Source organism: Heterodontus francisci, chromosome 3 (genome assembly GCF_036365525.1).
Source record: "Heterodontus francisci isolate sHetFra1 chromosome 3, sHetFra1.hap1, whole genome shotgun sequence".
Lineage (NCBI taxonomy): Eukaryota > Metazoa > Chordata > Chondrichthyes > Heterodontiformes > Heterodontidae > Heterodontus > Heterodontus francisci.
In genome coordinates this window covers 69,782,231-69,806,275 of record NC_090373.1, presented here as the reverse complement: position 1 = coordinate 69,806,275, position 24,045 = coordinate 69,782,231, and the positions used below count along the sequence as shown (strand labels likewise).

Genomic DNA, 24,045 nt, shown 5'->3' with positions numbered 1-24,045 from the left:
TTGTCCATAGATCACTGAAGGCAGCAGTCACAGATAATGAGGTTAGGAAGGCAAATGGGATACTTGCCTTTATTAGCCAAGGCACAGAATATAACAGCAGGGAGGTTATGATGGAGTTGTATAAAACGCTAGTTAGGCCACAGCTGGAGTACTGTGTACAGTTCTGGTCGCCACACTATAGGAAGGATGTTATTCCACTGGAGAGGGTGCAGAGGAGATTCACCAGGATATTGCCTGGGCTGGAGCATTTCAGCTATGGAGAGACTGGATAACCAGGGTTGTTTTCCTTAGAGCAGAGAAGGCTGAGGGGGGACCTGATTGAGGTATACAGAATTATGAGGGGTATAAACAGGGTAGATGGGAAGAAACCTTTTCCTTTAGTGGGAGTGTCTGTAACCAGGGGGCATAAATTTAAGGGGCACAAGGTTTAGAGGGGATTTGAGGAAAACTTTTTTCACCCAGAGGGTGTTTGGAATCTGGACCACTCTGCCTGAAGGGGTGGTAGAGGCAGGAACCCTACAACATTTAAGTAGTAACTTGAAATGCCACAGCATACATGGCTACGGGCCAAGTGCTGGAAAATGGGATTAGAATAGATAGGCGCTCGATGGCCGGCACGGACATGAAGGGCCCCTTTGTGTGTTGGGTAACTCTATGACAGCTGTCAGATCCTGACATTGGGAACAGCAATTTCTAAACTTTGGACAGAATCGGGGTTTTCCGGCGGCCTTTTAAAAAACCCCGAATATAGCTGAAGCTCAAAGTGCTGTTCCCGATGTCAGGATCTGTCAGCTGTGAAACTGACTTGTGATTTTTTTAAAACTGATCAACCATCTGCTGAGTGTTCTACTCTCTGCAACTCAGAGAAAGGGGGACAGTGAGGGGATTGGGCGGGGGGGTGGGGGGGAAAAGAGAGGGAGAGAAAGTGATCAAGATCCTGACAATGACATCTACCAGACTACAAGTGTGTGAGAAAACATTGACTACTTGTGCAAGCAAAAAAAATGCCAGGTATCTCACTAAAATCAGTGTCCAACCTAGTGACCAGAAAGTAAGTCAATAAATCTGTCTTCTTTAAAGCTTCTTCACAAAAATGTAGCTTTGTTGTCATTTTGATTAATAGTAAGGTAAATTTTAATGTCTTTATCTTTCCAAAATTGCCTCACCGGCCCCCCATATCAGACAAAAATTGTAATGTGGCCCACCATGTGAAAATGTTGGACAATCCTGCATTAAAGCCACTGAGACATTTCATTCCTTAAGTTTGTAATTAGATAGCTCTACCAGAGCCAGCACAGCCACTATGGGTTGAGTAGTTTTTCTATGCTATATCATCTATGATTTTCTGGCTATGCTTAGAGTGGATAGGTCACCTGGTTCGGATGGCTTACATCCCAGGTTGCTAAAGGAACAGGGGGCTGAGGTAGTAGATGGGCTTGCCATAATCTTACAATCTTCCCTAGATAGAGGACAGGTGCCAGAGGATTGGACAGTAGCAAATGTGACACCCTTATTCAAGAAAGGACATTTCTAGTAACTATGGGCTGGTCAGTTTAATGTCAGTGGTAGGTGAGATTTGAGAAACAATAATCAGGGAAAAGATCAACAGGCACTTAGAGAGGTTTCAGTTAATTCAGGAGAACCAGCAGAGATTTGTAAAAGGCAGATTGTGCTTCACTAATCTAATTGATTTTTTTGATGAAGTGACAGAGAAAGTTGATGAAGGGAAAGTAATGAATATTGCCTAAATGGATTTTAAGAAAGCATCTGAGAAAGTACCACATTAAAGGCTGGTTAACAAAATTGAGGCTCATGGAATAGGAGGGTCGGGGTCAGCTTGGAAAAAATTGGCTTAAGGACAGAAAACAGCAAGTCATGGTAAATGGTTGTTTTTCAGACTAGAGGATGGTAGACAGTGGTGTTCCCCAAGGGTCAGTGCCAGGACCACTGTTTTTTTTGATATGTGTAAATATCTTGGATATTGGAATACAAAATGAAATTTCACAATTTGCCGATACCACCGAACTTAGAGTTATGCCAAACAGTGAGGATGATACCAATCAACTGCATCAGGTCATAGACAGGCTAGCATAACGGGCAGACAAGTGGCAGATGGAATTTAACACAGAAGTGTAAGGTGCATTTTGGCAAAAGGGACAGGGAAAGGCAAGATAGACTTAATAGCAGAGTTGTAAAAGGTGTGCAGAGACAGAGGGACCTGGTGGATTCATGTGCATAGATCTTTGAAGGTGCCAGGACATGAGAGAGTAGTTAGAAAAGCATATGGGATTTTGGACTTCATAAAGAGGTACCGAGTACAAAAACAGGGAAGTTATGCTAAACCTTTATAAAGCTTTGATTATGCCACAAGTAGAGTACCTTATCCAGTTCTGGTCACCACACTTTAGGAAGGTCCTTGAGAGGGTGCAGAAGAGATTTACCAGAATGGTTCCAGGGATAAAGGATTTTAGCTACAAGGTTAGGTTGGAAAACCTGGGGTTGTTCTCTGGAGCTAAGGGGAGATTTGATAAAGGTGTACAAGATTATGACAGCTTTAGACAAGGTAGACAAAGAGCTGTTCCCATTAGCTGATGGTGCAAGGACCAAGGGACACAGATTTAAGGTTTTGGGCAAGAAATGTGGGAGGAATGTGCCTAATTTTTTTCCCGCAGCAAGTGGTAATGATTTGGAAGTCTGCCTTTGAGGGTGGTGAAAGTGGATAAGATCGATTTCAAAAGGAAATTGGATGGACCACTTGAGGGAAAAAAACTTGCAGGGCTATGGGGATAGAGTGGGGGAATGGATTGACCGGAATGTTCTAAGAGAGCTGGCAAAGTCTTGATGGGTCAAATGGCCTCCTTCTGTACTGTAATGACTCTTAAGTGATAGCATTTCCTGGATTCATCATATCCTGTATGGATCTCCAGGGAAAAAGTCGTCATGTGTGTATAGAAACCTTAGTAGCTTGGGAGATATATTTGGTAAGGCAAAAACAGGTTGAACATTAATATGTGCCATCATGCCCACAGCATCCAGCCTGTTGAGATACTTGCCCAATGAGCTAGCCACTTCTTGCTCTCCTTATAATTGAATAGTAAACTTCCATGGCTAATTCATTCACTTTATATTTTATCATTTAATGTGTGTTACTGAGTAGTTCCTTACTGTACTGCCAAAATATTGTTTAATTGAAGTGAATCAAATTGTCAGCAACATTTTTTTTCTTGAGAATTGTTGTATTTCACTCCCCCTCAGAAGAAAATGTTTAAAATAAAACAACGCCACAGAAATCATGATGATGTACCTGTCAAAATCGTAGAACATAAAATATGGACTGTCATGATAAGACCATCTTTGAAGTTACACAGTGCTGTCTGGAACCAAATCCTGATTGCTCAATACCTTTGTCCTCACTGACCTAAATTGGCTCAATGTCTCAACTTTAAAATTTTTGTATTTAAATTCTTCGAATGGCCTCATTTTCCGCATCCCTGTAGCACTCTACAGTTAACCCACCCCCACCCTCTGGAAATGTCTGACTCTCTGTCTGTATATTCCTGTGTGCCCCATCATTGGCAGCTGTGCCTTAGGCCACCTTGACCCCATGCTCTCAAATTCCCTCAAGCCCCTCTGCCTCCCATTCTTTTAAGACCTTTCAAGCCAAGGGATCATTTATGTCCATCTCCACGTCCACCTTCGATGCTCTAGTCCCCAATAAAACAATTACTCTCTCTCACCTTGGCCATTACCACTGGTACGGCCCTCATCTCCGCTCCCTTAAGTCCAAAGTATGCAGAGTTGAATAGATATGGGGGACAACTAGTTTAGCCATTTACCGCCAGACCTGGCTGAACTACAGAAAGCACTATTCTACGCTCGTCTGCTAAAACTGCTCACTGTTCTAGTATTATCCTGAAATGCAAAGATAACCCCCCAGATGCTTTTCTTTACTGAAAACCATCTCCTCTGTCTTCTCCACCCTCACCTCCAAGAAGTGCGAAGATGTCAAGGACATCTTTGCCACTAGAATTGAGACAATCTGATCAGCTGACTCTGCCACTTCCCTCCCATTAGCCCAACTTCCTGTAAAGCTACCCTGCCCTAGTCCTGAACTTGCATCTTTCTCTAGTTTCTCTCCTATCTCCCGTCATGCCCTCTCCGAGCGCACCTTGTCCATGAGACCCAACTCCTGCTCCCTTGATTCTGTTCCCACTCCTGTCAGTTACAAATGACATCCTTTATGACAGTGACAAAGGTAAACTAGCCCTCCCCATCCTTCTCGACCTGTCTGCAACCTTTGACAAGGTTGACCATATCACCCTCCTCTAATGCCTCTTCACTGTTTTCCAGCTGAGTGGGACTGCACTCGCCTGGTCCCATTCCTATCTAATCGTAGCCAGTGTATCACTTACAATGGCTTCACTTGCTGCAGCATTACCTCTGCTATCTGCCAAGGATATATCCTCGGCCCCCTCATCTCATATCAACTACATGTGGCCTTTTGGTGATATCATCCAAAAACACATGTTATTTTTCAGATATATGCTGATGATACCCAGTTCTACTTCACCATCACCTCTCCACTCTTCCACTGTTACTAAGTTATCAGAAGCTATCGTCTTTGGTTGCTGCTACAGACTCTGTTTTCTAGCTACTAACTCCATCCCTCACTCTGCCAACTGTCTGAGGCTGAACCAGACTGTTTGCAGCCTTGGTGTTATATCTGGTCTCGAGATGAGCTTCCAACCACATTTAAGACCGCCTATTTCCATCTCTAACATCACATGACTCTGCCCCTGCTTCAGCTCATCTGCTTCTGAAACCCTCATCCATGCCCTTGTTAACTTGGACTATTCCAATGCACTCCTGGCCAGCCTCTCTCATTCTACTCCATGTAAATTTGAGGACATCCAAAACTCTGCTGCCTGTATCCTTACTTGTGCAAAGTCAAGTTCACCCACTGCCCCTCGCCCTACAATGGCTCCCAGTCACGCAACAGTTCAATTTTAAAATTCTCATCCTTGTTTTCAAGTCCCTCCAATGGCTTTGCCTCTTGCTTCTTTCATGGAATGTGGGCGTTGCTGGCAAGGCCAGCATTTGTAGCTCATCCTTAATTGCCCTTGAATTGAGTGGCTTGAGGCGCCATTTCAGAGGGCAGTTAAGAGTCAATCACATTGCTGTGGGTCTGGAGTCACATGCAGGCCAGATTTCCTTCCCTAAAGGAAATTAGTGAACCAGATGGGTTTCTATGACAATTGACAATAGTTTCATGGCACTAGGTTTCAATTCGTTATTAATTTTTATTAAGCCAGACTGAAACTTTTACTGTTGCATTCAGAATCCATGGTTTGTGATGGGTTGAGCTGGGGGGAAATAAACATGCCTATGGGTACCAGGGAACTGTGAATTCTTTTTATCTGTTTGGGATTAACTTTAATTATCTTTGATCAATGTGGTATTCAGCTCACTTGCATAACAAAGTTGTAGACACCATAAAAAGGCCCATTTACTGCTAGAGTATTTTTAAATTTAAAATCACAATATTGAATGGGAGTTAAATTAAAATGTTGGAAAGGAACTATCTATATTGGCAAACTGCACCACAGTTTAATCAAACCCACTCCCACCAAAAGTTTGCCAACATCTTCACAGATTCCTACCCATTATAGTTAGCAAAATTTGTTTGTGAAAGCCAGAAAGGATATTTAGTGTTCAGAAGGTTAAGGAATTTTGGATTATTTCTTTTACCCTTCCAACCATTCCAACAATTACAAACATTGTTTTTGATTTAACAGATGCTATTAAACCAGATAGTATGATTCATAGATTTTCTTTCAGGTTTACATTTACTCACATGATTGTAATCATCTTTTGCTGTATTGTGTTTGAATCAAGTTTTTTCATTTTCAGGATATTTGCAACCCACTGGAATTTTTCTGAGTTGATGAACAGTATTGGCTTCTGTACCTTTGCATATATTGCATCCTCCAGTGGGAACATCCATGCATCTAATGCCACTCCACATCTATGTATAAGAAGAAAATGTAGTGCAGCATAGTTAATGATCTCTGCAACTAATGTTATAAACATATTTAGCAGGTGCTTTCCCAGCCACAGGTAAATGAATAGATCACAGTTTAACACTGGACTTAACAGGTATGACGTTGCCTTCACAGATTAATTGAAAGCATTTTAATATTTTTTAAATTCGAGATGGGTGAGAAAAGGCCATTCACCCGTTAAAGCTCATCCTCAAGTAAAACATCTAATTGTATTTTGAATGTTTTTACCTCTTCTCTTGGTAGATTATTCCAGTCATATATCACCCTGAATATAAAGAAACTTTTTTCCTAATATCTTATTTATTTTTCATTAACTTCTATATATGTCTTTTGGCTCCCCTTCCTTTCTTTGCTTTGCAGTACTAATCTGGATTTAACTGGATCGTAATGAAGTCTCCCTCACCTTCTTGGCCATTTTTTTCTGAAGATTTCTCTGAGGTTTCCTCACATTTTATTCTCTATTCTGTGGAATCAATCTTGTTGACATTTTCACTACCCCGTATAATGCACGTATAGCACAGAAGTGTAAAGTTTTATGCTGGTGACAATTGTGTGACTGCAGACAGTAATATTGGGGCTGTTGTACAGCTGTCTATCATCACCCATTTTCCAACAACAATAAAATTGCTAAATGAATTAGCCATGAATGTTAATCGCCTTATTAGTGCATTTGGGGAACTAGGAAAGCACATTGGACACTTAGGAGGCAAGCGCGCCACATTACAGCAGTAACACATTTCTCTTTTTATGCATTCAACTTACCCCAATGGAACAGGCATTACCAGAGAGCTAGCAGTGAGAAAGCGAGAGTCCTCATTTAAATGTAAGCTGGTATGATTTTTTTCTCCCACATTTTATGTTTTTCTGCACTGTGAATTGTATTAAGTACAATACTGGTACTGTATTTGGCAGAGGTGGACCAGCAAAACTAGGAAGGGGACTTCCCGCAAGGTGTGATAACATGTGACATATCAAGTCCCAACTATCCATTACATAGCGGGTCTCCTGTACCAGCCACACTCATTGATGTGGCAGTAGAGATGTGCCTAAAGTAGCTGAAGTTTAGCATTGACAGTATCCTTCAGAAAGAATTTTGCCCAATATGTAACATGTAAATGACAAAGCCAGTGGCTGACAAAGTCAAGGTGACTCTCAATTTTTTATATGTCAGGTTGCTTCCAGGTGAGTACTAGGGACATGTGTAGTATTAATTAAGTTTATTGTTTTGTCAAGAATGCAGTCATGTGGTATTTAGTAGGGCCAAAAATGTCAGCACTTTTTCCATGGATCAACGGCAGCACAACACTACAGAATTGCTGGATTTCTCAGATTGCAGAAGCTCATTGACTGTATCTATGATGCACTTGTACTGCTTTATACGACACTGTGCCCTATGGTGTCCTAAAAGGATTTTTTTTTTAATTTCGATGTGTACATGGTGTTCAACAACCAGCATAGAAATATGCAGGTCAACCTTTACTTCCTCAGAAGCTCTCACAATGCCTTACCATTCAGGCAGACATCTGAGTGATCCGTGGGTGAAGAGAAAAGAAGAATGGCACCAGGAGACCTTGGGTATTATATAAAGCATAAAAAAAGAAAATGCTTGAAACATACAGCAGGCGATTAAAATAAGTGTTTCTCCTCTTTTGTTGATTGGCCTGGTGTGCAGGTGATACAACTGTATTTTACCCAAATTATGCTTAAATCCAAATACTCTTAATTCCTGAACAGCGTATTGTATTTCACAGTTCTGGCTATAAATATTAATATACTAGTTTACCCATTAACTGGACACTGAAAATGGCATGCCTTACTCACTGGTGCCTTTCTCAGCCCGATTTATTTATTCAGTTTAATTCATTTTATATTTATATAAGACATTTGTTTAATTTGCAAAAGGCGGATCATGCTTTTTTAGTTTAGAGATACAGCACTGAAACAGGCCCTTCGGCCCACCGAGTCTGTGCCGACCATCAACCACCCATTTATACTAATCCTACACTAATCCCATATTCCTACCACATCCCCACCTGTCCCTATATTTCCCTACCACCTACCTATAGTAGGGGCAATTTATAATGGCCAATTAACCTATCAACCTGCAAGTCTTTGGCATGTGGGAGGAAACCGGAGCACCCGGAGGAAACCCACGCAGACACAGGGAGAACTTGCAAACTCCACACAGGCAGCACCCAGAATTGAACCAGGGTCCCTGGAGCTGTGAGGCTGCGGTGCTAACCACTGCGCCACTGTGCCGCCCCAAAATTGACTAGTAAAATTGAATTTTTTGAAGTAACAGAGAAGGTTGATGAAGTAAATGTGGGATTTTTAGAAAGTGTTTGATAAGGTACCACATAAAAGGCCAGTTAACAAAATTGAGGTTCATGGAATAGGAGGATCAGTGACAAGTTGGCTTATGGACAAAACAATGAGTTGCAGCAAATGGTTGTTTTTCAGACTGGAGGATGTTAGACAGTGGTGTTCTCCAAGGATCAATGCTGGACCACTGCTTTGTTTGCTATATATAAATGACTTGGATCTTGGAATACAGAGGAGAATCTCAAAATTTGCCAATTATATAAAACTTGGAGGTGTGACGAACAGTGAGGATGATATGAACCTCCTGCAACAGTACATAGACAGGCTAGCAGAATGGGCAGAGAGGTGGTAGATGGGATTTAATACAAGTGTGAGGTAATGCATTTTGGCACAAGGAATAGGGAGAGGCAATATAGACTTAATGGCACAGTTCTAAAGAGAGTGCAGGAACAGAGGGACCTGGAAGTGCATAGCCGTCCATCTTTGAAGATAGCAGGACATATTGAGAGAGTGGTTAGTAAAGCATATGGGTTCTTGGGCTTCATAAATAGATGCATTGAGTACAAAAGCAGGGATGTTACGCTGAACCTTAATAAAGCTCTGGTTAGGCCCCAACTGGAGTATTGCATCCAGTTCTGGTCACCACAGTTTAGGAAAGATGTGAGGGTCCTTGAGAAGGTGCAGTGGAGATTTACCAGAATGGTCCCAGGGATGAGGGGAGATTTAATAGAAGTGTACAAGATTATGACAGGTTTAGCTAAGTTAGACAAGGAAAAACTGTTCCCATTAACTAATTGTACAAGAACTAGGGGACAGATTGAAAGTTTTGGGCAAGAGATGCAGGCAGAATAAGAGGGAAGAATTTTTTTTTAATGCAGTGAGTAGTAATGACCAGGAACTCGCTGTCTACAAGTGTGGTGGAAGCGAAGACAATCAATGACTTTAAAAGGAAATTGGATGGCAACTTGAAGGAAATAAATTTGCAGGGCTATGGGGATCGAGCAGGGGAGTGGGACTGACTGGATAGCTCTGGAGAACCGGCATGGACTCGATGGGCCGAATGGTGGCCTCCTGTGATGAATGTAAATTGTCTCACATTAGTCATTTACAAGTGTTTATGCAGTTAAGCAGAACATAACTGATCCCACTGCCAAAGACTTGCAGGTGATAGGTAAATTGGCCATTGTAAATTGCCCCTAGTGTAGGTAGGTGGTAGGGAATATGGGATTACTGTAGGGTTAGTATAAATGGGTGGTTCTTGGTCGGCACAGACTTTGTGGGCCGAAGGGCCTGTTTCAGTGCTGTATCTCTAAATAAATAAAACAATAATAAATAATCTTGCAAATCTGTTGCTGTATCTCATTTCTACTGCATCCTTTATTTTTGTGCTGTCTGGAATGTGATCAAATTACAGTTTACTTTGCTGTCTAGGTGATTTACATGATGACAAACATGAGGTGAAGCACTGACCCTTGTGAAGATTCACTGAACAATGCACATTCTAACATTACTGCTCTCTGAAATGCTTTATTTCCTACAATCATATTGCACAATTGTACGTCAAAGTGAGTAGCTATTACCTAATGGTAATAGCATGAAGTACCTACAGGGGAAAAAAGGTAGCAGAGGAACAGTGGAGCTTGTTAAAACTGGTTGAAAGTGATAAATTAGTTCAATTTAGAAAGAGGGAGAACCTCTCCAGCAAAACAATGACTAAGCCAAATTACAGCTTGCTAATTGCAATTAGATTTGAACATTAATGTTTAGGAAGAACTTGTTGATGTCAATTTATAGGTAATTAAGAATAATCCCTTTGAAGATAATGTACGTGACTGCAGTTCTCACTATTTTCACCAGGGTGATCTCTTTTGGCAGATGGTTTCAGGAATGGATAGTTTATACCACTACCTGACCATCCTATGTTGTACACTGTGGAACAATTTCCATATGGCAAGAAGTTCCTGATGAAGGGTCATCGACCTGAAACGTTAACCCTACCTTCTTCTCACCACAAATGTTACCTGACCTGCAATGTGTTTCCAGCATCTGCAGTATTTAGTTTTTTGTAGATCGCAAAAATATTGAAAGTAGATATTCTTTGGCCACAAAAATTAAAACTCACTTTTTTCAAAGCATTTGAGTGATATATATATTATGCAAGTGATATGATAGAATAAACATTGCCACTTGCCAGAAATGAGATTGGAAATATTTGTAACCTTGTTTAAGCATTCATGAAGTTTGAATACAATATGTTACACACACACAAGCTCATGGGTTATTTGGTCAGTTTTGCTTAGATATTTATAAATATCACACAATTGACTATGACATAGACTCCATTTACAAAACCTCAACCAAATTTACAAGTCTATAATGAAATTATATACTTGGCATTTGGTAATGTTATTTTATTTGAACTAGCGATAATGCAATATAGCTTAAAAACATTAATTGAAGTCTAAATTATCTATTAGCATGCAGAATATAGTAAGATATCCACATCACCTTTTTTTAAAAATATATTCTTTCATGGGATGTGAGCGTCGCAGGCCAGGCCAGCATTTATTGCCCATCCCTAATTGCCCTTGAACTGAGTGGCTTGCTAGGCCATTTCGAGGGCATGTAAGAGTCAACCACATTGCTATGGATCTGGAGTCACATGTAGACCAGAGCAGGTAAGGACAGCAGATTTTCTTCCCTAAAGGACATTAGTGCTTTGGACCTTGAGATACTTAAGAACTTTTCTACCAACAAATTTCACTGTATATTGTACCAGATTTATTATAACTTACCCAAATCGAAGCTCTTTGCTGAGTGAATCAATAACTGTGGCTCCACCAAACGAGTGTCCCATAATAGCTACTTTATGCAGATCGAGAGAGTCCTACAGAAAATGATTATATTTAGAAACTTTTAAAGCTGAAGCAATTTTATGTTACTGTTTTGAAATAAGCAACAACAATATTTGAAGCATCTTATATTGACTCAAGTTCTTAAACATCAGTAGTCAGTACATTTCCTTTAGAGTAACTCCCCAGCTGTTTTATTAGTGAAAAACATGATTTACCTGATGTTTTTACACATCTAACTGGAAGCTGGTTTTCCAGCCAGCACAAAGTCTACATTGTTTTCAATGAAACCATAGAATCATTTTCCTTCAGTATCATTGCAGAGTTTCCTAGCAGAGGGGGCTTCTGGAACCTGACAGATCTTTATGTAGCTCAGAGAATTCAAGCAAGAATTTTGTGTCTTTTTCTAGCCATAATGCAAGGGAGTACTTTGAACAAAAAGTACCTTCCGTACACTTTACTTCCCTTTCAACAGTTACTGTTCAACTAATCTCTTGACATGCAGACAATGATATACTACTAAACTATATTCATTGTTACATCTTAGAAAGCATGTGTGATTTCTGATATTCGTTTATTGCCAACATGACTCACTGCTTGATTGTTTTGAAAACTTACAAGATTGTGCATGCTAGAATAGCTGGTTTTGCATGAATCATAATTTATTTGTAAATAAACATACAAGTTGTGAAACATCTATGAGTTGCAAAATAAACCGATAGGTCTGATGAATACAAAAATTGATATATTTTAGTGGACTACCCCATGGTAGGCTGATGGAGAAAGTGAAGGCGCATGGGGTCCAAGGTGTACTAGCTAGATGGATAAAGAACTGGCTGGGCAACAGGAGACAGAGAGTAGCAGTGGAAGGGAGTTTCTCAAAATGGAGACGTGTGACCAGTGGTGTTCCACAGGGATCCGTGCTGGGACCACTGTTGTTTGTGATATACATAAATGATTTGGAGGAAAGTATAGGTGGTCTGATTAGCAAGTTTGCAGACGACACTAAGATTGGTGGAGTAGCAGATAGTGAAGGGGACTGTCAGAGAATACAGCAGAATATAGATAGATTGGAGAGTTGGGCAGAGAAATGGCAGATGGAGTTCAATCAGGGCAAATGCGAGGTGATGCATTTTGGAAGATCCAATTCAAGAGTGAACTATACAGTAAATGGAAACGTCCTGGGGAAAATTGATGTACAGAGAGATTTGGGTGTTCAGGTCCATTGTTCCCTGAAGGTGGCAACGCAGGTCAATAGAGTGGTCAAGAAGGCATACGGCATGCTTTCCTTCATCGGACGGGGTATTGAGTACAAGAGTTGGCAGGTCATGTTACAGTTGTATAGGACTTTGATTCGGCCACATTTGGAATACTGCGTGCAGTTCTGGTCGCCACATTACCAAAAGGATGTAGATGCTTTGGAGAGGGTGCAGAGGAGGTTCACCAGGATGTTGCCTGGTATGGAGGGCGCTAGCTATGAAGAGAGGTTGAGTAGATTAGGATTATTTTCATTAGAAAGACGGAGGTTGAGGAGGGACCTGGTTTGAGGTGTACAAAATCATGAGAGGTATAGAAAGGTTGGATAGCAAGAAGCTTTTTCCCCCAGAGTGGGGGATTCAATTACTAGGGGTCACGAGTTCAAAGTGAGAGGGGAAAAGTTTAGGGGGGATATGCGTGGAAAGTTCTTTACGCAGAGGGTGGTGGGTGCCTGGAACGCGTTGCCAGCGGAGGTGGTAGACGCGGGCACGATAGCGTCTTTTAAGATGTATCTAGACAGATACATGAATGGGCAGGAAGTAAAGAGATACAGATCCTTAGAAAATAGGCGTCATGTTTAGATAGAGGATCTGGATCGGCGCAGGCTTGGAGGGCCGAAGGGCCTGTTCCTGTGCTGTAATTTTCTTTGTTCTTTGTACTCATAATCACTGTATATTGTCTATGAAAACCCAATATTTTACTGTGTAATCCTGGTTCGTGAATGCTTCTTCTGTTTACAAAAGTAGTTTGAGAATGTGAAGGACTAAGTTAGAGAGACAGGAAGGTGACCATGCATGTACGAAAGAGCATGGCGTGAGAACGTGAGGTTAATGTCCAGTGCAAAAAGGAAGGACACTGGGTACAAAGGGAGAGTGAATGTACTAAAGAGTGAGCAGGTGCGGACACAGTACACAGGTGCATGAAAGATGTGTACAGTTAGTTCAAGCTTTGGAATACCCTCCCTACACCTCTCTGCCTCTCCACCTCGATTTCCTTCTTTAAGACACTCCTTAAAATCTACCTCTTCGACCAAGCTTTTGGTCATCTGACCTAATATCTCCTTTTGTGGCTCAGTGTCATACATTGTTTTATAATGCTCCTGTAAAGCGCCTTGGAACACTTCATTATGTTAGAGGTGCTATATAAGTTGTTATATGAGTGTGCTTCAGCTACTAAACAAAATTGCCTGCAGCCACACATGAAAGAAAATGAATCTTTGTGCATGCAAGAAATGGACCAGGTGTACTACACATGACACTGTCGAGCAGTAATCAGTGGTAAGGGCCTCAAAATGGCCTGGTTAACATCAATGCTACCATTTTGAAGGGACCTTTCCTTAGACAGCTGGAGTACCCACCTGTTTCAGGCAGTAGGCCTGTTGATTTTGAAAACTGGGGTCCTATGATACAGTTTGGATCTTGATTACAATTTTAAGCAATACTTTGGAGGAGTGTGCACTGCCCCAGCTTCGTCCATATATTTTAGTATTGAGCAGTCTAAACATCAGTCTTTAAAGGAGCAAGAGCGCTTCACTTGGCTCCACAAAAATAGGATGGGCTACTACCAAACCAGGTGTGCCCCCTCCACTTGCCTCCCCCAGAATGGCTAAGCATAGGAGGCAGCTGATGTTGTTCAGGTCCGAAACCGGTCAGCTGAATTGGGATGCCCTTTGGCACTAGCAGCTCAACAGTCCTAATTAAATGAGACCTGGGCCTCCAAATGGCTCTGCACTCTTTGCCACCAGAACAGGCACACACTGACTCCTGAAGGAGGAAGGGAGAGACAGCATATGAGAAACAGCATGAGAGGGAGCTCACAGAATTAGCAAATGAAAATGTGCACGAAAATGAAAATCCAGTGAAAACGATAGACGAATACAAAATGACAGGAGGAAACCGGGACACAGACACACTTGTGGCTTTCTAGGGGAGAGGAGGTTGCAGTGCAATTGTTCAGTATGACAGTTTAGAGGACTTTATTTGCAAGTTTGAAAAAAATACAGAACAAATGCTCATTTAACATTTTATGGGTAAATCTTGAGCAGAATAGTTTTAAATCTGCCTGTTCCAAATATTTTTGAGAACCCCAACCGTGGAACGCAGATAATTTTCTGGCTAAAAGGAAATGCGTGTGTATGCTCCTTCATACATAAAATACACTGACCAAAAAGATACCAACAAGCAGTACTGAATATTACAAAAACAAATTATTCGCCAGATCTGGGTATCACTGGCAAGGCTGGCAATTATTTGCCATCCCTAGTTGCCCTAAGTGTAAGGAGGGTATTCCAAAGCTTGAACTGTCTGTACACATCTCTTTCATGCACCTGTGTACTGTGTCTCGCACCTGCTCATTCTTTGGTACATTCACTCTCCCTTTCTACCTGGTGTCCTTTTTGCACCTGACATTAACCTGCGACCATTCTCTCATGCCATGCTCTTCCGTACATGCAAGGCCACCTCCCTCTGTCTCTAACACTGTCTTTCACATTCTCAAACTACTTTTGTAAACAGAAGAAGCTTTCACAAACCAGGATTACGCAGTAAAATATTGGAAGTTTTTCATAGAAGATATACAGTGATTTTCAGCAGACCACCGAAAGATATCAGTTTTTGTATTCGTCAGACCTATCCGGGTTTATTTTGCAACTAATAGATGTTTCACAACTTGTATGTTTATTTACAAAAAAATTTGATTCATGCAAAACCAGCTATTCTGGCATGCACCACTCTTGTAAGTTTTCAAAACAATCAAGCAGTGAGTCATGTTGGCAATAAACCAATATCCGAAATCATGCATGCTTTGTCTAAGATAGCTGTATATACACTACAAAATGGATATAGAAGCACTGGAGAAACCTAAGAAGATACAGCTATCAGGAAAGACTGAACAGGCTGGGTCTCTTTTCTCTAAACAGCAGACTGAGGGATGACCTGGAAGACGTCTTTAAATTTATGCAGGTGTTTGATAAAGCAGATGTAGAGAAGATGTTGCCAATTGTGGGGGGAGACCGAAACTAGGGACTATAAATAAGATAGTCACTAATAAATCCAATAGGGAATTCGAGAGAAACTTCTTTACTCAGAGTGGTGAGAATGTGGAACTTGCTATTACAGAGGACTGGAGTCACCTATAGGCCAGACCGGGTGAGGACAGCAGGTATCCTTTCCCAAAAGGACATTAGTGAACCAGATGGCTCTCCAGGAAAATCTAACAACATTGTCACTTTCATTTGCAGATTTAAAAAAAAACTCGAATATTCAAACTGCCATGGGAGTATTTGACCATGCGTTCTCTTATTAATCCATACCTTCATTTTGGTGAAATCAAAGTTTAGTGGAAATACATTGTGGAATGGTTTTCCCATGTTTATATCAGTAAGCAGATTTAAGGCCCTGATACACTCTTCTGCCCTCTGATGAACCTGCAAATCACAAGCAACAAACTAGTTGATGAGAATTAGCCATTTTTAAATTAAGTTTCAGAAAATTAAACATTATCAAGTAATACCTTTCTGAATGTAAAAAAACCTGTCTAGACTTTGTGCAATAATTAACCACCTCAACAGTATTATTCATTGAACAATTAATGACTTAAGAGGAATTGATTAATTAAAACTATTAATGAAAGGTAGTCACAGGTTTTGTTCGAATGCCTGGGAAAAGGCCGGGGACCTTTTTTCCTATTTCCAATTTTTCAATATAGTGGCCTGATTGATACTTCACTCTCAGTTTTGACACTATACCCAACGGCTAATAAAAATACAAAAATATCAATTAGAATCGTAAAAAGCACCTTGTTCCTCGATCAGTCCTGCTCAGTATCCTAAAATGATGGGCTCATAAACGTTCTCTGAACAATTGCGGAAGAATTTGGGGCCCCCAGAAAATAGCAACTCAAGGCTTCTGACATGCTTTGGAGTGTTCAAATGGAACATACAGCTGTTGAAATTCAACTTCAGTGGGAAAAATCATGGGATCAAGTTTTCAGAGGAATATTTGTGGCAATGGCTCCTCTGCTTATTTTCCCCCTACAGTTCCATAATCAGACCACTGGGTTTCCAAATCTGAATCCCCCATCTCAATTCTCTGGAGAAATATGTGGAAAGATGTGCCCACACATCCGTAGCGACAAACATAAATGCAAATACCTAGCTTTGTCAGATTGGTGTGTGGAAAACCTCCAATTTCCAAGGTAGGCTTTGACAGCCAACCACAACAACAGGCCCAATGTCACAAATAGGATAGGGATGATCATGTGACTGACTACTGCTGGATAGTTCCCAGAAATTCTCCAATCACATTATGTCACACTTTCAGTAATAGTGCATGGAAGAGGGCATGTCAGGGTGATCAGCAGCCAGCATAGCCGAAATATTTGGTGGCATCTTGGCAGGCATGTCCATATCTGTAAGCATTGGCTTACCTTTGCTTGCTTCTCCCAACAATATGTGAATGAGTTAAAATGCCTTTTGAACTTACACAGGTTCAAGGTTTTTTGTCATCATTCCCTTCCCCTCCCCCCAAATCCAGCACTTCCCTTTAACTGCCTGTAACCCTTTAATCTACAGCAATTAAAAAAAAAATAACCAGTAGTGTATTCCCTGCATACATCCAAATAGGCACCATTATTATAATAAACTGACCCACTTAATTATACAGGAATAAATTGCACCTGTATTGTAAAACTTACCCTCTTATATCCTGTGAAAGCTATCAGATTGTATGACTGGAATTTAGTTTGTATTGTAAATTTGATATGGTCAGACAAAAATAAGGTTTCTGATTGTTGTCACGTTAACATTGCTTGCTTCTATAAATGAAAGCCAATGGTGTTTAGGCTTTGAGGCTACAAAATTTCATCTCTATTTTGAGAGTGTTGAGGTTATTAATATGTCAGTTTTTCCTATCAGGTATTTCTTTCCAAAGGAATTAAAGGAGACAACTGTCGGGACCTATAGTTGTTTAGCGCTTACAGCTTGGATTAGTACTTGGCAATATGATGTTGTTGCTTTTACAGAGACTTGGTTGAGGGAAGGGCAGGATTGGCAGCTAAATGTTCCAGGCTTTAGAACCTTCAGGCGGGATAGAGGGGGATGTAAAAGGGGTGGGGCAGTTGCATTACTGGTTAAGGAGAATATCACAGCTGTACTGCGGGAGGACACCTCAGAGGGGTCACGCAACGAGGCAATATGGGTGGAGCTCAGGATTAGGAAGGGTGCAGTCAGGGGGTTTACTACAGGCCTCCCAACAGCCAGCGGGAGGTAGAGGAGCAGATATGTAGACAGATTTTGGAAATATGTAGGTAACAGGGTTGTGGTGGTGGGTGATTTTAACTTCCCCTATATTGACTGGGGCTTGGATGGGGCAGAGTTTGTGAGGAGCATCCAGGAGGGCTTCTTGAAACAGTATGTAGATAGTCCAACTAGGGATGGGGCCATTCTGGACGTGGTATTGGGGAATGAGCCCGGCCAGGTGGTCGAAGTTTCAGTGGGGGAACATTTCGGGAGTAGTGACCATAATTCCATAAGTTTTAAGGTACTTGTGGATAAGGATAAGAGTAGTCCTCGGGTGAAGGTGCTAAATTGGGGGAAGGCTAATTATAATAATATTAGACAGGAACTGAAGAATTTAGATTGGGGGCGGCTGTTTGAGGGTAAATCAACATCGGACATGTGGGAGTCTTTCAAACGTCAGCTGATTAGAATCCAGGACCAGCATGTTCCTGTGAGGAAGAAAGACAAGTTCGGCAAGTTTTGGGAAGCTTGGATAACACGGGATATTGTGAGCCCAGTCAAAAAGAAAAAGGAAGCATTTGTAAGGGCTAGAAGGCTAGGAACAGACAAAGCACTTGAGGACTTTAAAGACAGTAGGAAGGAAATTAAGCAAGGAGTTAGGAGGGCTAAAAGGGGTCATGAAAAGTCATTGGCAAACAGGATTAAGGAAAATTCCAAGGCTTTTAATACATATATAAAGAACAAGCGGGTAACCAAGGAAAGGGTTGGCCCACTCAAGGACAGAGATGTGAATCTATGTGTGGAGCCAGAGGAACTGGGCGAGGTGCTAAATGAGTACTTTGCATCAGTATTCACCAAAGAGAAGGACTTGGTGGATGATGAGCCTAGGGAAGGGAGTGCAGATAGTCTCAGTCATCTCATTATCAAAAAGGAGGTGGTGTTGGGTGTCTTGCAAAACATTAAGGTAGCTAAGTCCCCAGGGCCTGATGGGATCTACCCTAGAATACTGAGGGAGGCAAGGGAGGAAATTGCTGGGGCCTTGACAGAAATCGTTGCATCTTCATTGGCTACAGGTGAGGTCCCAGAGGACTGGAGAATAGCCAATGTTGTTCCTTTGTTTAAGAAAGGTGGCAAGGATAATCCAGGAAATTATAGGCCGGTGAGCCTTACGTCAGTGGTAGGGAAACTATAAGAGAGGATTATTCGGGACAGGATTTACTCCCATTTGGAAACAAACAAACTTATTAGCGAGAGACAGCATGGTTTTGTGAAGGGGAGGTCGTGTCTTACTAATTTGATTGAGTTTTTTGAGGAAGTGACGAAGATGATTGATGAAGGAAGGGCAGTGGATGTTGTCTATATGGACTTTAGAAAAGCCTTTGACAAGTTCCCGCATGGCAGATTGGTACAAAAGGTGAAGTTACACGGGATCAGAGGTGAGCTGGCAAGATGGATACAGAACTGGCTCGGTCATAGAAGACACAGGGTATCAGTGGATGGGTGTTTTTCTGAATGGAGGGATGTGACTAGTGGTGTTCCGCAGGGATCAGTGCTGGGACCTTTGCTGTTTGTAGTATATATAAATGATTTGGAGGAAAATGTAGCTGGTCTGATTAGTAAGTTTGCGGACGACACAAAGGTTGGTGGAGTTGCGGATAATGATGAGGATTGTCAGAGGATACAGCAGAATATAGATCGGTTGGAGACTTGGGCGGAGAAATGGCAGATGGAGTTTGATCCGGACAAATGTGAGGTAATGCATTTTGGAAGGTCTAATGCAGGTGGGAAGGATACAGTAAATGGCAGAACCCTTAGGAGTATTAACAGGCAGAGAGATCTCGGCGTACAGGTCCACAGGTCACTGAAAGTGGCAACGCAGGTGGATAAGGTAGTTAAGAAGGCATACGGCATGCTTGCTTTCATCGGTCGGGGCATAGAGTATAAAAATTGGCAAGTCATGTTGCAGCTGTACAGACCCTTAGTTAGGCCACACTTAGAATACTAAGTGCAATTCTGGTCGCCACACTGCCAGAAGGACATGGAGGCTTTGGAGAGAGTACAGAGGTGGTTTACCAGGATGTTGCCTGGTCTGGAGGGCATTAGCTATGAGGAAAGGTTGGATAAACTCGAATTGTTTTCACTGGAACGAGGGAGGTGGAGGGGCGACATGATAGAGGTTTACAAAGTTATGAGCGGCATGGACAGAATGGATAGTCAGAAGCTTTTTCCCAAAGTGGAAGAGTCAGTTACTAGGGGACATAGGTTTAAGGTGCGAGGGGCAAAGTTTAGAGGGGATGTGCGAGGCAAACTCTTTACACAGAGGGTGGTGAGTGCCTGGAACTTGCTGCCAGGGGAGGTGGTGGAAGCAGATACGATAGCGACGTTTAAGAGACATCTTGACAAATACATGAATAGGAAAGGAATAGAGGGATATGGGCCCCGGAAGTGCAGAAGGCGTTAGTTTTAGGCAGGCATCAAGATCGGCGCAGTCTTGGAGGGCCGAATGGCCTGTTCCTGTGCTGTACTGTTCTTTGTTCTTACTGGATTTTTGTTGGCTATGCAGACTAAAGTGATGCATGGTGTTCGGCTTTCATACTGACAAAACTCTATACCTGAAGAATATGACACAAAAAACTTTCATTCCAGGAGATTACAAGAAAGAACAGTCTGCTGGATATTCTGCAATGTATGTATTTTCAAATACTACTTTATAGTATATGCTTCTGTATATTATTTACATGCAAATAAATCAAATTAGTTGCTTCAGCTTGTGCTATTCTGGTTTGGTGTGTATTGCTTTCCACCAGCTTACCACAATTAAGGTTAACTGTTAGCCCGAGCCTAAGTTATCTTTCAAAGGACAGAAAGCAAACAGATTGTAAGGGATGGTTAGATGTTGTCATCAGGCTATTGAATGAGAATACTTCAAAAGTCTGAGTTTCAAACACCCATGAAGTGTTAACCTTTTTATTTTAGAATAATAAGTTGTCGTGCTCAGGTGTGTCAATAGATGGGACTTTCTGTACTTTAGCTGTTCTGTTGGGATTCTGTCCTTTCTGGGCACCCTACTGTTCACTAGGCGGTCTATGGCCTTCTCGAGCTGCAGAGGTGGGGTTCTTCATCTAATTCATTTATGACAGGAAGTTGCGGGACAGTGTCAAGCGCAGACCGGGAGACGTCCGACTCACAGGCGTACAGCTCACAGAAGTGCTCAGCCTAGTGGGACATCTGTTTACTTCTGTTGGTAAGTACTTCACCACCTGCCGACTTCAGGGGAGCAACTTTCATGAATGACAGGGCCAAGCGCTCTCTTATCCCTTCGTACATAGCTGATAGATTTCCTTTGTCACGTGCAGTTTGGATTTCTTGACATAAGTTGATCCAGTGTTTGCGCAGCATCTTGCTGTCCTTTGCACGGCTGTCTTGGCTACTTTCAGGCTGTGCATTATCTTAGCTGTTGGGTTTACGTTGTACATCATGCAGGATTTGTTTTTGCATCAATGACAGGTTCCATCTCAGCTGAGAAGATCTCAAACCAGTACTTGTTGCAGGCTCCGCCTTTCCCAAATGATGCTTCTGCTGCTTCATAGATGATTGAGCTTAGTGACTTCCAAGCTTCATTGATACCAGCATGGTGCTTCCCGGTAAGGCTTTGGTGAGTAGCAGGCGTTCTAGTGACAGTGCAAAGTCCTGGTATTTGGCATCATTACTCGACTCCATTTACTTGCAGACTGAATGTACCCGGAAGCACAGTATTGTTTCCACGCTGGTAGATCTACTGTGGACATGATCTTCTCCATAAGCCAGCTGCAAGAGAATTGTAGGGAACAGAGTATACCCCCTTTACCTTCCTTTTGTAGATCTCACTAAGGCATGCAGCAGGGCTCTACAAGATTTTGGGAAAATCTGGCTGTCCACTGAAGCTCCTCAGTCTCATCCGCTCCTCCCATGACACCATGCACTGCATTGTAGTTTGCTGGCTCCACTTCTGACAGTTTCGGAGTGAAGAATGGAGTAAAAAAGGGTTGTATCTTAGCCCCCATTCTGTTTGGCATCTTCTTCTCCATGCTCCTGACCTTCACCTTCCCTGCAGATATGGAAGGAGTCTACTTGCACAGTAGATCAGATGGCAAGCTCTAAATCTATCAAGGCTGAAAGCAAAGACAAAAACACATCAGGTCCTGATCAGAGAGCTCCAATACGCTGATGATGCTGCTCTCGTCGCTCACACGGAAACTCAGCTACAAAGACTTACGGACGGTCTCTCCCATGCCTGTAACTTGTTCTCCTTTTCGTGCCACGAAAGCCATGGTTTTCATCTCCACCCCTGACCACACTAAATAACACTCCACTGGAAGTGGTTAGCAAATTCTGCTACCTTGGGTCCACCTGACAGACAATCTCCCTTCATGCAGAGCTCGATACATGCATAGGGAAAGCAGCTACCACCTTTGGCCAACTCGCAAAATGCGCATGGGATAACACCATGCTGACCCTTAGGACCAAGCTGATAGTTTATAAGGCCTGTGTTGTTAGCATCTTGCTGTATGATTGTGAAACATGGGCGACTTACAGCTACCAGGAAAAGAAGCTCAATAATTTCCATCTTCACCATATCCTGGCAAGACAAAATCACGAATGCGGCAGTCCTCTCAAAGATAGAGAGCTCCCAAGTATGTTGGCACCAATCAAACAGAGGCGGCTCCGGTGGATCGGACGCGTCCGCAGGATGGAAAACAATCACATATCCAAGGACCTTCTGTATGATGAAGTAGCCGGGGCCAGACGGCCAGTGGGGCGGCCAAAGCTCCGCTTCAAGGATGCTTGCAAGCGTGACGTGAGGCCCTAAATGTCGACATTCGCACCTGGGAGTCATTATCTTGCGAAAGAGGGAAACAGCGACACATTCTGTGGACTGGTGTGCATGACAACGATGACCAGTGGCTACAGCAGCTTGGCAACAGGCACCAATGAAGAAAACAATTCTCAACTCACAGTGCCACTAAGCAGCTTCATATGAAGCACTCATGACAGAAAATTGACAACCCTTTGATTGCCCTTCACAGCCATTAGCAAAGGTGCACCAAGAGAAGACACCCCACCTAAATAGATTGTTTGCTGCGTCTTTCGTAGATGGAAGGACGCCAACCTAAATCTTGGTGCTCTGGATCTCTATGTTACCATGCGTCTGTCTCTGCAACAGAAGTAATTTTGTCCAATAAGAACAATTTCATAAAAGCAAAATACTGCGGATGCTGGAAATCTGAAATAAAAACAAGAAATGATGGAACCACTCAGCAGGTCTGGCAGCATCTGTGGAAAGAGAAGCAGAGTTAACGTTTCGGGTCAGTGACCCTTCTTTGGAACTAGCAAATATTAGAAATGTCAAAGGTTATAAGCAAGTGAGCCGGGGATGGGGCAAGAGTTAACAAAGGAGGTGTAGATTGGACAAGGCCACATAGCTGACCAAGAGGTCATGGAGCAAAGGCAAACAATATGTTAATGGTGTGTTGAAAGACAAAGCATTAGTACAGATAGGGTGTTAACGAACTGAAGACTGAGCAGCAGCAAGTACAAACATGAAAAAAAAGTGGGTAAGCAAACTGAACAAACTACAATGAAATGAAATAAACAAAAGAAAAAAAAATTGTAAAAATAACTAAAAATAAAAGTAAAATGGGGGCCCGTCATGCTCTGAAATGATTGAACTCAATGTTCAGTCCGGCAGGCTGTAGTGTGCCTAATCAGAAAATGAGATGCTGTTCCTCGAGCTTGCGTTGATGTTCATTCACTGCAGCAAGCCCAGGATAGAGATGTGAGCATGAGAGCAGGGGGGAAGTGTTGAAATAGCAAGCAACCGGAAGCTCAGGGTCCTGCTTGCGGACCGAGCGGACGTGTTCCGCAAAGCGGTCACCCAGTCTGCGTTTGGTCTCCCCAATGTAGAGGAGACCACATTGTGAGCAGCAAATACAGTATACTACATTGAAAGAAGTATAAGTCAATCGCTGCTTCACCTGAAAGGAGTGTTTGGGGCCTGGGATAGTGAGGAGAGAGGAGGTAAATGGGCAGGTATTACACCTCCTGCGATTGCAGGGGAAGGTGCCATGGGACGGGGACGAGGTGATGGGGGTAATGGATAAATGGACCAGGGTGTCGCGGAGGGAATGATCCCTTCGGAATGCTGACAGGGGAAGGGAGGGGAAGATGCGTTTGGTAGTGGCATCACGCTGGAGGTGGCGGAAATGGCGGAGGATGATCCTTTGGATATGGAGGCTGATGGGGTGGAAAGTGAGGACAAGGGGAACCCTGTCATGGT

At 42.4% G+C, this 24,045-nt stretch overlaps 1 protein-coding gene across 5 annotated transcripts in view; it reads right to left on the bottom strand.

The window, feature by feature from the left end:
- The window catches only part of pla2g7 (phospholipase A2, group VII (platelet-activating factor acetylhydrolase, plasma)), a 161,194-nt gene that overhangs the window by 10,458 nt on the left and 126,691 nt on the right, over positions 1-24,045 (bottom strand). For all 5 annotated transcript variants that reach the window (XM_068022999.1, XM_068023027.1, XM_068022989.1 and 2 more), the window contains exons 7-9: positions 15,804-15,917; positions 11,180-11,271; positions 5,855-6,025 (exon numbers count right to left, since the gene is read on the bottom strand). In XM_068022999.1, the coding sequence (XP_067879100.1) occupies positions 5,855-6,025; positions 11,180-11,271; positions 15,804-15,917 (377 nt within the window). The remainder of the gene's footprint in view (positions 1-5,854; positions 6,026-11,179; positions 11,272-15,803; positions 15,918-24,045) is intronic.